The sequence below is a fragment of the Nannochloropsis gaditana genome, assembly GCF_000240725.1.
Source record: "Nannochloropsis gaditana CCMP526 unplaced genomic scaffold scaffold164, whole genome shotgun sequence".
NCBI classification, from domain to species: Eukaryota; class Eustigmatophyceae; order Eustigmatales; family Monodopsidaceae; genus Microchloropsis; species Microchloropsis gaditana.
The window spans coordinates 2,116-13,448 of record NW_005803789.1 but is presented as its reverse complement, the minus strand read 5'-3'; the positions used below and the strand labels follow the sequence as shown (position 1 = coordinate 13,448).

The following is an 11,333-nucleotide window of genomic DNA, read 5'->3' as shown; positions in this document are numbered from 1 at the left end:
GACAAGGAAGAGGAGGTGAAAGAATTGAAAAAAGCCTTGCGGAGCGTCCGACGGGAGCTGTCTGCGGCAATAACAGCGTCCTCTTTGCCGCGAGGAAGTGCCATCAGCGCAGTCCAAGGTCCGTCTCGGTCCACACGCGCAATGAATGGTCCCCCTCAGATTGCCCCTATTGTCCCGGGCGGACGCCGGCTTCTCGAAGAGAGTGGTGAGTGCCTGGGGGACAATCAAGTCCACGACGCCGGGAGCGATGCCGACCCGCACAATACAGGCACACATGCGTCGCCCGCTTTGCCTCACCCGTCCTCGTCTCCCAAAGCCACATTTCCTACCCTCCTGGATGTGCCCTCCGCCTTCGACCCGTCGGCCCCGATCGCTGAAGAAGAGAAGGTCGAAGGCAAGGAAGATAATCCCTGCAAGCTTCTTTTCCCCCCGGAGCAAGGGCGGGCGTCGGCTCACCGACGCCCTTTCGATGGGGACGAGAATGATCGCGAGACAAGTGGAGGGGCCGAAGAGGAGGATTACCTTTCGGATAGTGGAGCCACGGGCTTCATGACTGCGGTGTCTGATCTAAGCAAAAGTGGAGGAGGCTGGCCTTTCTCTCAACGGAAAGGACACGGTGATTCTCACGCGAAAAACGCCGACGGATCTCGGGCTTGGCCGCGACATGTCACGACTGCCTTCATCCACACGCCCACACCCTTTTTTCTTTCCTCCTTTTCTTCCTCCTCCCCAAGCACCTTTCCAACCACCGGCATCAATGCGTCAGATAGAGCGCTCTCCTCGCCCCCCTCATCCTTTCCCGCGCTAGCTGCAGATTCCTCCATGCCCTCTCGGTCTTTTGCACATGATTTGCAAGGCCATGGCAATGCGCGCCAGACAAAAGACGCCACAGCCATTACGACGCCCGGGCCCCTCGCACATTCGCTTGCGTCCTCCAAATATTTTCCATCGGAAGACGCAGATCCTCCTTCTCTTCCTCCTTCAACGTCTACGGCTCCTGCCACTATTTCCGCGCAACACCCGGCATTGAGTTTTCCTCGTCCTCCTTCTCGGCTTCTGTCCCCGCCGATGCCGTCTTCCGATGGAAATCCGCCGGATGATTCCGAAGAACAAAGTCCAAAGAGCAGCCTGTCGATGGCTTGTCAATTAAATCCTGATGGCGGCACCAGCCATCATGTTACCGACGTCCAAAGGGATATACCGAGCGTGGAGTGGCATCGTAGCCGCATTCCCAGTCGCCAAGTCCGAAAGCCTGAGGTGATCAAACCAAGCATGACCTTAAAGCCTGTACGAGGCGTGAGTGGTGTAGGGAAAGGACGAGGGAAAGCAGTTCGCATCCCTCGATTGGCACCGCCGCACCGGGTTGGGAAAAGAAGGACGGCTGTCGCTGGGAACGGTGTCCAGGCTGGCGACGAAGAAGACGACAGCGGAGAAGGCGTAAAAGAGGGGAGGCTGAAAGGAGGAAGAGAAACAGGTAATGGAGCCCGTGCAGCGTGGAGGGAAAGGAAGCGTGGTGACGCTCGTTCCCATGCACGACATATCGACCGTGCGGGTTTTAAAGCTTTTCCTACGGCGTCGACCAGGCCGCAAGAAAATCCTTCAAAGGAAGCGATCAGGGCGCGGGAAGAGCTTCGGGAGCATGACCTGTCCGTGCACGTGCCAGCACGAGAGAAAGTCAAAAGCAGAACGGCGCGGTGGCGGTAAAAGTAACGAAGGCGGCAGTCGAGAGGCGCAATAGACTATGAAACTGGAACCGAGAAAAATAAATTGTCTGATAAATCGCGACGCTGACGCACAGGAGAAGAGACAGGAACCGTGAAATCGATGAAATTTTACCCCAAATCGCAGATTGCATTTAAAGTTGTTTTTCTTATGGTAGGGCCGCGCATAGAAGGATGTTATATACCTACGAAGCTTCGCCGCGAGCACTTAGCCGGCTAGTCTAAGGCGGCTGCTTGCCTGCAAGTGGCCAACGGAATGTCACAGCTTTATTGAGATGCCTGCATAATCGACGTAAATCTCTTGAGCACCGCGTAATCATGGACCAAATTTTCACAGCCGCCATAATCCTTGTCCTCCCTCCCCCCGGCTCCCGCAGGACCTTTCCGACCCCCCTGCTTCTCCATGGTCTCATTCTATATATCTCGGACATGCACATTCCTTCTTTTGTACCCTGTATGACCTCGTTTACTGCCTGCGCAAGCAATCTTCGGCCCCCCATCCCTTCCAAGTCGCGCCGTCGTTGATCGCTTTAAACTCTGGTGACACTCCGGCGAGCCGGGTCATACCCAATTTTGGCCCAGGCCTGCGCCAATTCCTCATACAAGGCTGGGTGGGATTGCGCGAAAGCCTGAGGGTCTTCCGCAAAGACCACAAAGACAGTGGCCACGCCCGCGTCCAGGACACTCATGACGATCAAACTGACAAAGAATCCCGCGAAAAAACCCACCACCGCTAAGATGACTGGCCAATTTCCCCCCAACCCAAACATGGTTCCGTACACAAAGCCGACCACGGCCGTGAGCAAGGCAATAATCAGGGCGACCAGATTGAGGGCAGTTTCGGCAAGATCGTCGTTGATGATCGCCGTCAGACCCGCGCGTTTGAAGAGCTCGAAGGTCTTGGTCCCGGACTCCCGGAAGCCTGTTCCGTAGGTGGCACAGTAGACCATGGCGTACCTGGGGAATGGAACATAGAAAACTCAAAATTGTTAAGAATTATTTATAGCCATGTAGCTAACTATGCCGTCCGACCCGACGTTATTCCTCCGGACCCCATCTCTCTGTTCTCCATCTCGCCCAGCCTACCGGTTGAATATCTGCATCAGGCGTTCGATGATGGCCATCAGACAGTTCACCACGCAGGTCAAGGCGTTCTCCCGTTGCCCCTGTCTCCGGCCAGCGTGCAGCATCTGCCGCAAGGCCCGCAGCACGGCAAGGATCAGGGAACCGAAACAGATGGAGCCGAAGGAGGTGCTAGAGGCCCGGAAGAAGGACTTGGAGACGACACCCTTGTTCTGTCCGCTGTACCACCAGTCGGCCACCATGCCCGCCGCCGAGCAGAACAGGACGTTCTTTACTACCAAGCTGCCCCAAAACAAGGAGATGAAAAGGAGGAACATGATAAGCGGCGACACGTTCGCGGAAAATTCGCTCAAGTCCTTGCAGACGCCGGCCTCGGAGAGGGCCACCACACCCTCTGCCGTCTCCCGGGAGCAGGCACAGGCGCCGGCAGTGTCCGTGCACTGAGAAAGCAGAAAGCTCGTCCCTTCGATGACAACGATCTCGGCCCCCTTGGTGACGGCGACGCCGTACGCGGCCAACTGCCATAGGAGTGCCCACCCCATCTGGACGACCGTCATCACAGCCGCCAGGAAGAGGATGGAAGGGTATTGAAGGGTGGCGGTCGCGGAGCACTTCAGATTCATGGAGGCTGCGAGTGAAAAGGGAGAGGGTGGGAGGGGAGCAATGCGTCAGCGCTTGTGTACCTGTCAAGACGAACTAGGCCCCCGCGAGGATACCGCCTATGCCCGCGGGGACAAGTAACCTCATCTTTCCCTGCCTCCTGTGTCCATCCCGCAAGCCTTACCGAAGGGAATTCGGTCCCTCACGCAGTAATACCACATGACTTGGATCGCGCCCATGAGCCCCGCCATAATGGCCATCACGAAGTTCCCGTACACGAGGGCCAGAATGACGCCCACGCCCGAACTGATAATGCTCCCAATCAACGCGGCCGTGATGATGTGAGCCGCGTTCCGGAGTAAGATGCCCGTCCAGAGTGCCGACCAGGCGGCGGCCGCCCCCAAGACGACGGCTAAACCAATGTACACGGAGGTGAGGCCGCTCTCTGCGATGCGATAGTGCTCGCCCGTGGGGTCTTCGGTCGTGGGGGTGTCTGTCGTCAGGTCTTGGTCCCTCAACGCCTTCAGTCCACGTGCAAAAGCCAGGTAAGCGATGAAGCCCAAGTGGGCGAGGAAGAGGACTGCCGCCCATGCGTCCTGGCATTTGGCCGCGTCTCTGTCTCCCCCCCCACTCGCAGCACCGGACGCCGTGTCGCCCCCCGTCTCGCCCGCCCCCGGCTTTCCGGGCTGTGTCATTGGAAGAGGTTTTTCCGGCTGTTGATACTGCGGCTCCGGTCGGTACTGCTGCATTTCCACGGCGCCGGTCTTACTGGGGTACTGCTGTGGGTTCTGAAACTGAGAGTGCGGTTGGACGACCTGTACTTGTTGTGGTGTGTAATAGTTTCCCGACGCCGGCTGCTGCACGTATACGGGTTGACCTTGAACCATCATTGGCTGTGCGACCGCGGGTTGATACATAGGTGGCACGCCATTGTACTGGCCACCTTGTTCATTATTTTGCGGGGGGGCGTAGAAACCCTTGTAGATAAAAATACGATCAATGGAGCGGACAAGGGAGAGTGAAGAAATAGCGGTGAGAAGAAGCAAATAGACATTGACTTGCTTGAAATGCCTGTAATTAAGGTCAGGGTGAAAGTATCTGCCACCGCGAGGCCATCAACTATCGGCAAAGACAATCTCACATACTTGTACAACCTGCCAACCAGCCCGTACCTGAGGAGGGACTTGAGGGTAAAGCGACGGCGCATTAGGTGCATTTTGCCACTCATCCTTTCTGTCATTAGATGCCATGAGCGCGGCTGGTGTCGCACGACTTGCATTGATATGAAGGGGACATTGGGTGAGAGCGAAGACGAAGGCCACAGCCCCGCAATCCTGACCGTTTCTACCACATTCGCACTCAAAATTCAAACGTTCGTGATCGAGCGAAGAGATCAATAGGGACACATACACAATTTGCACATGGTAAGGCTTCTGCATGTCGGAACGAGGGCAATAGATTAGGTTTTCAGACGCTGGATTCGATTCGCAAGACGCTGGGAGAAAGCCAAAGGACGAAAACCGTTACTCCGGCCGTGTCCGATGCCACCATACTTGTACCATACGGGTAGTGCACGCTTTGGTTGAAGGTTGACCGCGAAAGTATGTATGTCAGAGAAAAGGGAGGGAGGGATAGATGGAGGGAGAAAGGGAGAGAGGGGAGGGGGATGGTGTGCCACCATCTCAAGGGAGGGAGGCGGGGCACCCATCCCTATCGGTTGTAACCATCCTTCACAGCCAAGCGCAGGTAGCGGAATTTGTCCAGCGCAAAACATACGATATGCAGTATCTCGAGCGCTCATATACAGCATGACAGTGCTTTCTCCCCAACATGCGATGATTTTGTCTCAAGTTCTCTGTCTACTGGTTGCGAATGTCCTGCACGGATGTACCGCTTGCGTTGCAGAGCTTTTTTGTCATCGCTCCCTCGCTGGGCTCTCGAAGTTGAAGGCCGGCTTCAGTCCTTATATCGTACGGCAAGCCTCCACAAGACCTGCGACGCATCGCCTCTTACAATATTCGTGTCGTTTGTGGTTTCACCTACTTGCAATCTCGCATCTCACGTTTTCCAACTTCATTTTCTCGTTTCGTGAATATGACGTCTCTTTTCGGGTTCTTTTCCACGAAATACTCTGATTTACATCCTCCTCAGAACACGTTGCCTCATACAGACAAATTTAAAAGAAGAAGGAAAGGTTCATGTCTGATATGTACCCTGGAAAATGACGCATAAAAATTGTCAGAATTATACATGATTTTCAGCAATTGAACTTTTAATGGACGGTTCATCTCCTAACTAGAGAACAGAACAATGATAGGACTGGTCATCCGCGTTGCAATTTATGCGTTTTTAACGAATAAATATTCTACAGACGTGCCTGATAAAAGTTACACATAAGATAACGAATGCATGTAGAGAGGAAGAGAACAAAGACATTCGAATCAGAGGGGAAAAAATAGGTGGTAGGAAAGAACTACCGACTTACTTATGACCGATTTGGCTGTTTGCGTGTAAGCAGGGGGTTGTCTCTCAATTATTTAAGCTCTATGATGCATTACCCCTACCTTCCAATGAGATCACCAGTGTGCCGACCCTATTATGCTTATTTCCCCCCCAATGACACAACAAAGATCGGCATCATGATTTCCATGAGAGTGAAGTTTGGTCCGCAGATGTGAAGGACAGAATTGCGAACGATGTCATGCGTGATATCTCGGTTTAAAGTTTGATGAAATATGCATATTTGACTGGGATCCTTACTTACATCAAGCAAAGCGCTGTAGAGGCTTTTAAGGGAGCAAGAAAAGTTCAGAGAGCTTCTTAACTCTCTAAATTTAAAAATTCAAAGCGAGCAAAATTTCGGAGAAACCTCCGGGACTAAATGGGCCCAGCTGGGAGGCTCGACGAAATGCCCGGGAAAATCAATACAGGCCTATTCTTTAGCAAACTCGCATCGATTTTCTCACTTTCTTTCATGCATATTCTGCATTAAAGTAGTTATCTATTTGTCGCCCCTTAAATGTAGCACTTTTCATTGTTTGAGGGCTACAATTAATGCAGTAAGGCGACGGAGGTTCAAGTCTGAGAGTAGCAACTCGTTTCATAAGCTTGTTCCATGTCTTATTACATCCAAGACAGGAACCACATCTCAGTAGAGATTCAGATAAGACTACCTTTGAGCTCGGCAGCATATTGGTGCCGTCATCACACGATGCGGAATTCGAGCACAAAAAGAAAGACATGGACAGTCAGCCTCCGTAAAAGTATCCACCGGTTTTTCCATCCGCAATACATTACATCTGCTGTGATGCTCATCCTTTTGGCTATATCTTCACCGTCAATACCTTGTGTAAAGGCCTCCACAATGGCAAAAAATCCACAAATTGCGAAACCTCCCCACGTCCTTATGATTGTCGTCGATGATGCGGGTGTTCAAGATGTGGGGTATAACGCAAGGTGAGATAGTGCCGAACTCTATTTCCTGTGAGATCTACGATCTCACTTCGCTTTCGGGTGATCTTTGAGCTTGCTTCAATGGCCGTAGATTCATACGGTAGTGTGAAACCTCAATTAACACAGGTTCCGGTCTTCTCTCTTCTATTCCTTTCCCTTCTCATTCCAGTCCTGAGTCACCTCTTCGGGGCAAGACCCCCGTTTTGGACTCATTGGCCGCCGAGTCTGTACGTCTTAAGGAATACTATGTCCATCCGGTCTGCACACCTACGCGGGCAGCTCTGCTGACAGGTATGTTAAGGAGATGCGGGAAAGCACTGGGACCGGAAAACACTGGGACCTGCCGGGAGAGATCGCTTCTGTATAAAAGCTTCCCACGTTTTCGGCGCTTCCAAACCGCATTTTATCTGCGACACGTCCTCAATTTTGACTTGTTTCGCTCTCGGAACCGCGAATGCCTAGCACGCACCACGAATTCAGAAGAAATGCCCCTTTGGTTCTCCATTAATTTCACGACAACTTTTTCACGCGTAGCCTTCTCTCCATTCCCAACCACCGTCCTCCTTTCTGTAGGTCGCTATGCCGTGAACGTCGGTATGCCTTTTCCCTTAATCGGGGACGCAATTTCTGGCCTTGATGGGAGCATACCCACATTACCTGAAATGCTGAAGTAAGTCACACGTGACCTTGTATTTTTCACCCTTGGTCGGAGTACGCCTTCTAAAAGCTTATCGTATAAAAGAAAATTAGGAATATGGCACGTGTCTGAGCATGTGATGTGTACACTTCTCTCCCAACAGGAGTGAGGCTAACTACAGTACGCACCTTGTCGGGAAGTGGCATCTGGGCGCAGCCAAGGCCAAAAATCGCCCTCTGGCCCGTGGATTTGATTCCTTTTACGGCCTCTTAGGTGCCAGCTTTGATCATTATACCAAAAAAATGGGAGAGGTGCGAGACTTGTGGAAGAACGAAGCGGAAGTCCCAGCCAAGGAGGTGGATGAAAAGGAGCACGCCACCACTCTCTTCAGCCGGGAGGCTGTGAAGGTCATAGAGGAGCATTCTGCCCGGGGACATGCGGGCGCAAAGGATGGAGATATGGATCCTCTCTTTCTGTACTTGGCCTACTCGGCTCCTCACGCCCCCTTACAGGCGGACGAGAAATTCATGAAGCTGTGCAGCGATGTGCCGAACCGGCATCGGCGGACTTTCTGTGCCATGATGGCACAGTTGGATGAAGGCATTGGGAATGTGACAGCAAGTTTGAAGGCGCATGGCATGTGGGAGGACACGGTTGTGGTGTTTACCAGTGATAACGGGGGCTACTTCCTGGTGGGCGGATTCAATTATAACTACCGAGGTGGCAAAAGCGGTGGATGGGAAGGTGGTGTCCGGGTCCCCGCCTTCATTCGCGCACCGAAACGATACAATTTCGCCCCCAGGGATTTTAGGGGAATGGCGCACGTGGCTGATTGGATGCCAACATTGATGGGCATGGCGACTGGGAGGGAAGAAGGGAGGGAGAGGATGGGAGATGGCTACGATTTGAGGAAAGCTTTCCGGGGAGATGAGGAGGGTGGAAAAGAGAAATCGCCTAGAAATGAAGCGCTGCTTCAACTAGATATCTTCCAGAACACGTCGGCGTACAGGAGTGGGTGCTTTAAGTTGCTTCTCGGGTGCCCGGGGATCACAGAGCTCAGCTTGGAACCGACTGAGACCTTGTGGGTGGTCAAAGACGAGGAGGAAGAAGAGAAAGAGGAAGGGGAAGAGGAGAACGGTGTAAGAAAAATTTCGCCCTTTATGAGAGACGTTGAGGCGAAGCTTTTGGAGTGGATTGCCGACTTGTTGGATGCGATAATGTAAGTGAAGGGGCAGGTAGGAGACAAGATGAAGTCGAGCTTGACAGTATTCTATTAGCCCGTATATCACAGCATATCAATTGCTGAGTGATCATCATACCTTTCATGTTTCGCATTTTGGGGCCCATACTACGTCTTCCAGGTCGCCTGCTAACAACCAGGGCATCAAGTATCTCGCCTTTCTTAACATAGCACTCTTCAATGATTGGTGGACTCGTACCTCCTTTTTTAATTTCTTAAATTCCCGATACCAGGTAACGAGGGGGCGGAAACTTTCAACTATAGGCCGGCAGTACTGTGCACTGGAATCATACAATGTTGTCTAGAATTTAAATGGTCCCCGAGGAAAAGTTCGGGGAACGGAAACAGCCACTTTCGGATTCTTCGCCCCGCCTTGCCGTGTTGTTAATATTGCACAACAACGAAGACGTGTCCTCCCTCCCGACCTTTTTCTTCTTCTTCTCTCCCCCTCTCTCTAGGACCTAACGATGTGGAAGGGGACCCTCGGCGAGCACGGCCCTGTCTTAGATTGGAACCGGGACCACGGCCCCAAGATCATGCTCTACAACCTCTGCGAGGACCCGGAGGAGAGGCACAATCTGGCCTTCAAGAAGGGAGGAAAATACGTGGTAGACAGGCTTTACAGAGAAATGATGTCGATTGTCAAAGATGCGCCCCTTCAGTTTGCCGGAGACCTGGTCATTTCTTTGCCTGGAGAGCGAGGAAGGAACCACAGCGAGTTCCCCTCGCAACCCTTCTTGCAGGAGGCGGAGGACATCTCCACGTTCGCTTGGGTTCTCGACCGCGGTTTCCATGCGCTGAACCGGCGCATCACGTACTTGGTCCATGGCCTCTCGGTCTTGTTGCTTTTGACGATAGTCTGGGGGTGGTGCGTTGTGGAAAGCATATTTGAGGAAAAGAGGAGAAAGAGGGAAATCGGCGCCCTTAAGAAGGAGTAGAGAGCAGAGGAAGGGATGGTAAATCTCCAAGGTAGGGATCCTAACGTCAGGGCAAGGATAATGAAAAAAAAGGAAGAGCGTGACGCTGCGATTAGTGGGCGTAGAGGGTATCATCGGGATAGGAATGATGGAAGTGGCGATGCCGCGTACAGGAGAGTTAAATAGCAGAAGCTGTTGATAATATTTAAGTATATGTAAAACCCATAGAGAGACCGCTGTCCATCTCAGCAAGTAAGAGACCAAGCACTGGAATGACGGAGGATACGAAGAGTCAATGACACAGGAGCCTCGGTGCGGGCCCCGCGGCAGTCTTACTCCAGGCATGAGAAGTAGCTGAACAGTGTTTGAAAACGAGACGAATTGAGCGGAGACATGTCAAGTGGTGTGTGTGGGAGTGTGCCTCGTTCTGAATGCGATCACCCGTTTAAGATTCATTCATCCCAGAAGCCTTTAAAGCTTGAGATATTTCTAAATTTGAGAGCGTCAAATCGTATTCAGAAAAGCGTTCGAAAAAAAGAAATAGAGGCATGATGTGTCTCAAGGATCAAAATTGCTTAAACATTTCTTATTGCTTTGTTTGAGACATGTTCTTCAACCGAAAGGCATTTACCCTTGTCCCTATATTCGTAGTCGCCCTCCACAAATCTTTCCTATATTACAGCGTCCACGTCATCATATCCACCTCCAACAAAGACTCCAGAACCATCTCCCTGCTTGTCCCTATCGCACTCGCCAAGTCCTCCTGTTTCCCCACACTTAAGCCTGCGAACCGCCACAGCAACTCCCCGTCCAGCGTCCCTTTTTTCCGGCCTTGCGCCCATCCACGCGCCTCCACCAGCCGGAAACCTCGGGGATTGAAGGCCCCCACGTGCGGCAAAGCATTGACCATCACGGCCTGGAGGGCGTACAAGCGCCGGTAGACTTTTTCCTCCACCGGCACCAGCGCCCCGACTCCTCCCTCCACGCTCCCGAACACCATGACTCGGACTCCGGCTCGATAAGCACCGGGGCGAGGTACCTCGGCCATCCGTGTATGTTGGAGGAAGGACAGGCGGTGGGAGAGGTGGAAGTCCGCCCGTCGTACCAACCGGTTTCCTCCTCGGGACTCCACGTCGGCAGGATCGTACTGTAACAGTTGCAGATTGCCCCGGGAATCCCCGACGAGCATGCCCAGGGAGGGTGGATCGACGACAAAGTGCGAGCCTCCCGGTTGCGCGGAGACGATGGGTGAATAGTCCTTTCCCATCAGTTCCAGCGTGTGGGCCGGATCGTGCTCGTGCCAGCGAAGGAGGTGGACGGAATGGTAGGCGTCCGTGACCGCCACCAGCGTCTTCACGACCCGCAAGGAGACCACGTAAAAATCTGCGTCGTAAAAGGCGATCGGCTTGAGTTTCTCCCGGGCCGAGAAGGCATACACCCAGAGGGTCGGGCCCGCAGCGATGATGATGTGCGGACCCAGCTGGGCAATGGCCGTGGGGGGACCCGAACGTTGGGAATACTGGTCGACCAGGGTGAGGGTGGGGGGAGACGTCAGGCCCGCGTACGGATCGAGCGAGATCCGGTACATGAGCAGCCGCCCCTTGCTGGGCACGTCCTCGCCTTTGGCCCGGACAGTGCACGTGCCGACGGCCAGGTAGGTATCGGCGGCCTGGAAGGGAGGG

At 53.2% G+C, this 11,333-nt stretch overlaps 2 protein-coding genes across 2 annotated transcripts; one reads left to right on the top strand and one right to left on the bottom strand.

Moving 5' to 3' along the window:
- Positions 1-1,841: 1,841 nt before the first annotated feature.
- Positions 1,842-4,678, bottom strand: NGA_0598810 (uncharacterized protein). Its single transcript, XM_005855563.1, has 4 exons — positions 4,577-4,678; positions 3,589-4,381; positions 2,808-3,432; positions 1,842-2,678 (listed from the first exon to the last, which is right to left on the bottom strand). Exons 1-4 carry the CDS (start codon positions 4,652-4,654, stop codon positions 2,252-2,254), a joined length of 1,923 nt encoding a protein of 640 aa, XP_005855625.1. The 5' UTR covers positions 4,655-4,678; the 3' UTR covers positions 1,842-2,251.
- A 1,858-nt stretch (positions 4,679-6,536) lies between these two features.
- On the top strand, positions 6,537-10,218 carry ARSB (arylsulfatase B). Its single transcript, XM_005855562.1, has 6 exons — positions 6,537-6,860; positions 7,027-7,148; positions 7,431-7,527; positions 7,658-8,713; positions 8,856-8,967; positions 9,193-10,218. The coding sequence occupies exons 1-6, from the start codon at positions 6,616-6,618 to the stop codon at positions 9,670-9,672; spliced, it is 2,112 nt and encodes a 703-aa protein (XP_005855624.1). The 5' UTR covers positions 6,537-6,615; the 3' UTR covers positions 9,673-10,218.
- Positions 10,219-11,333: the final 1,115 nt, after the last annotated feature.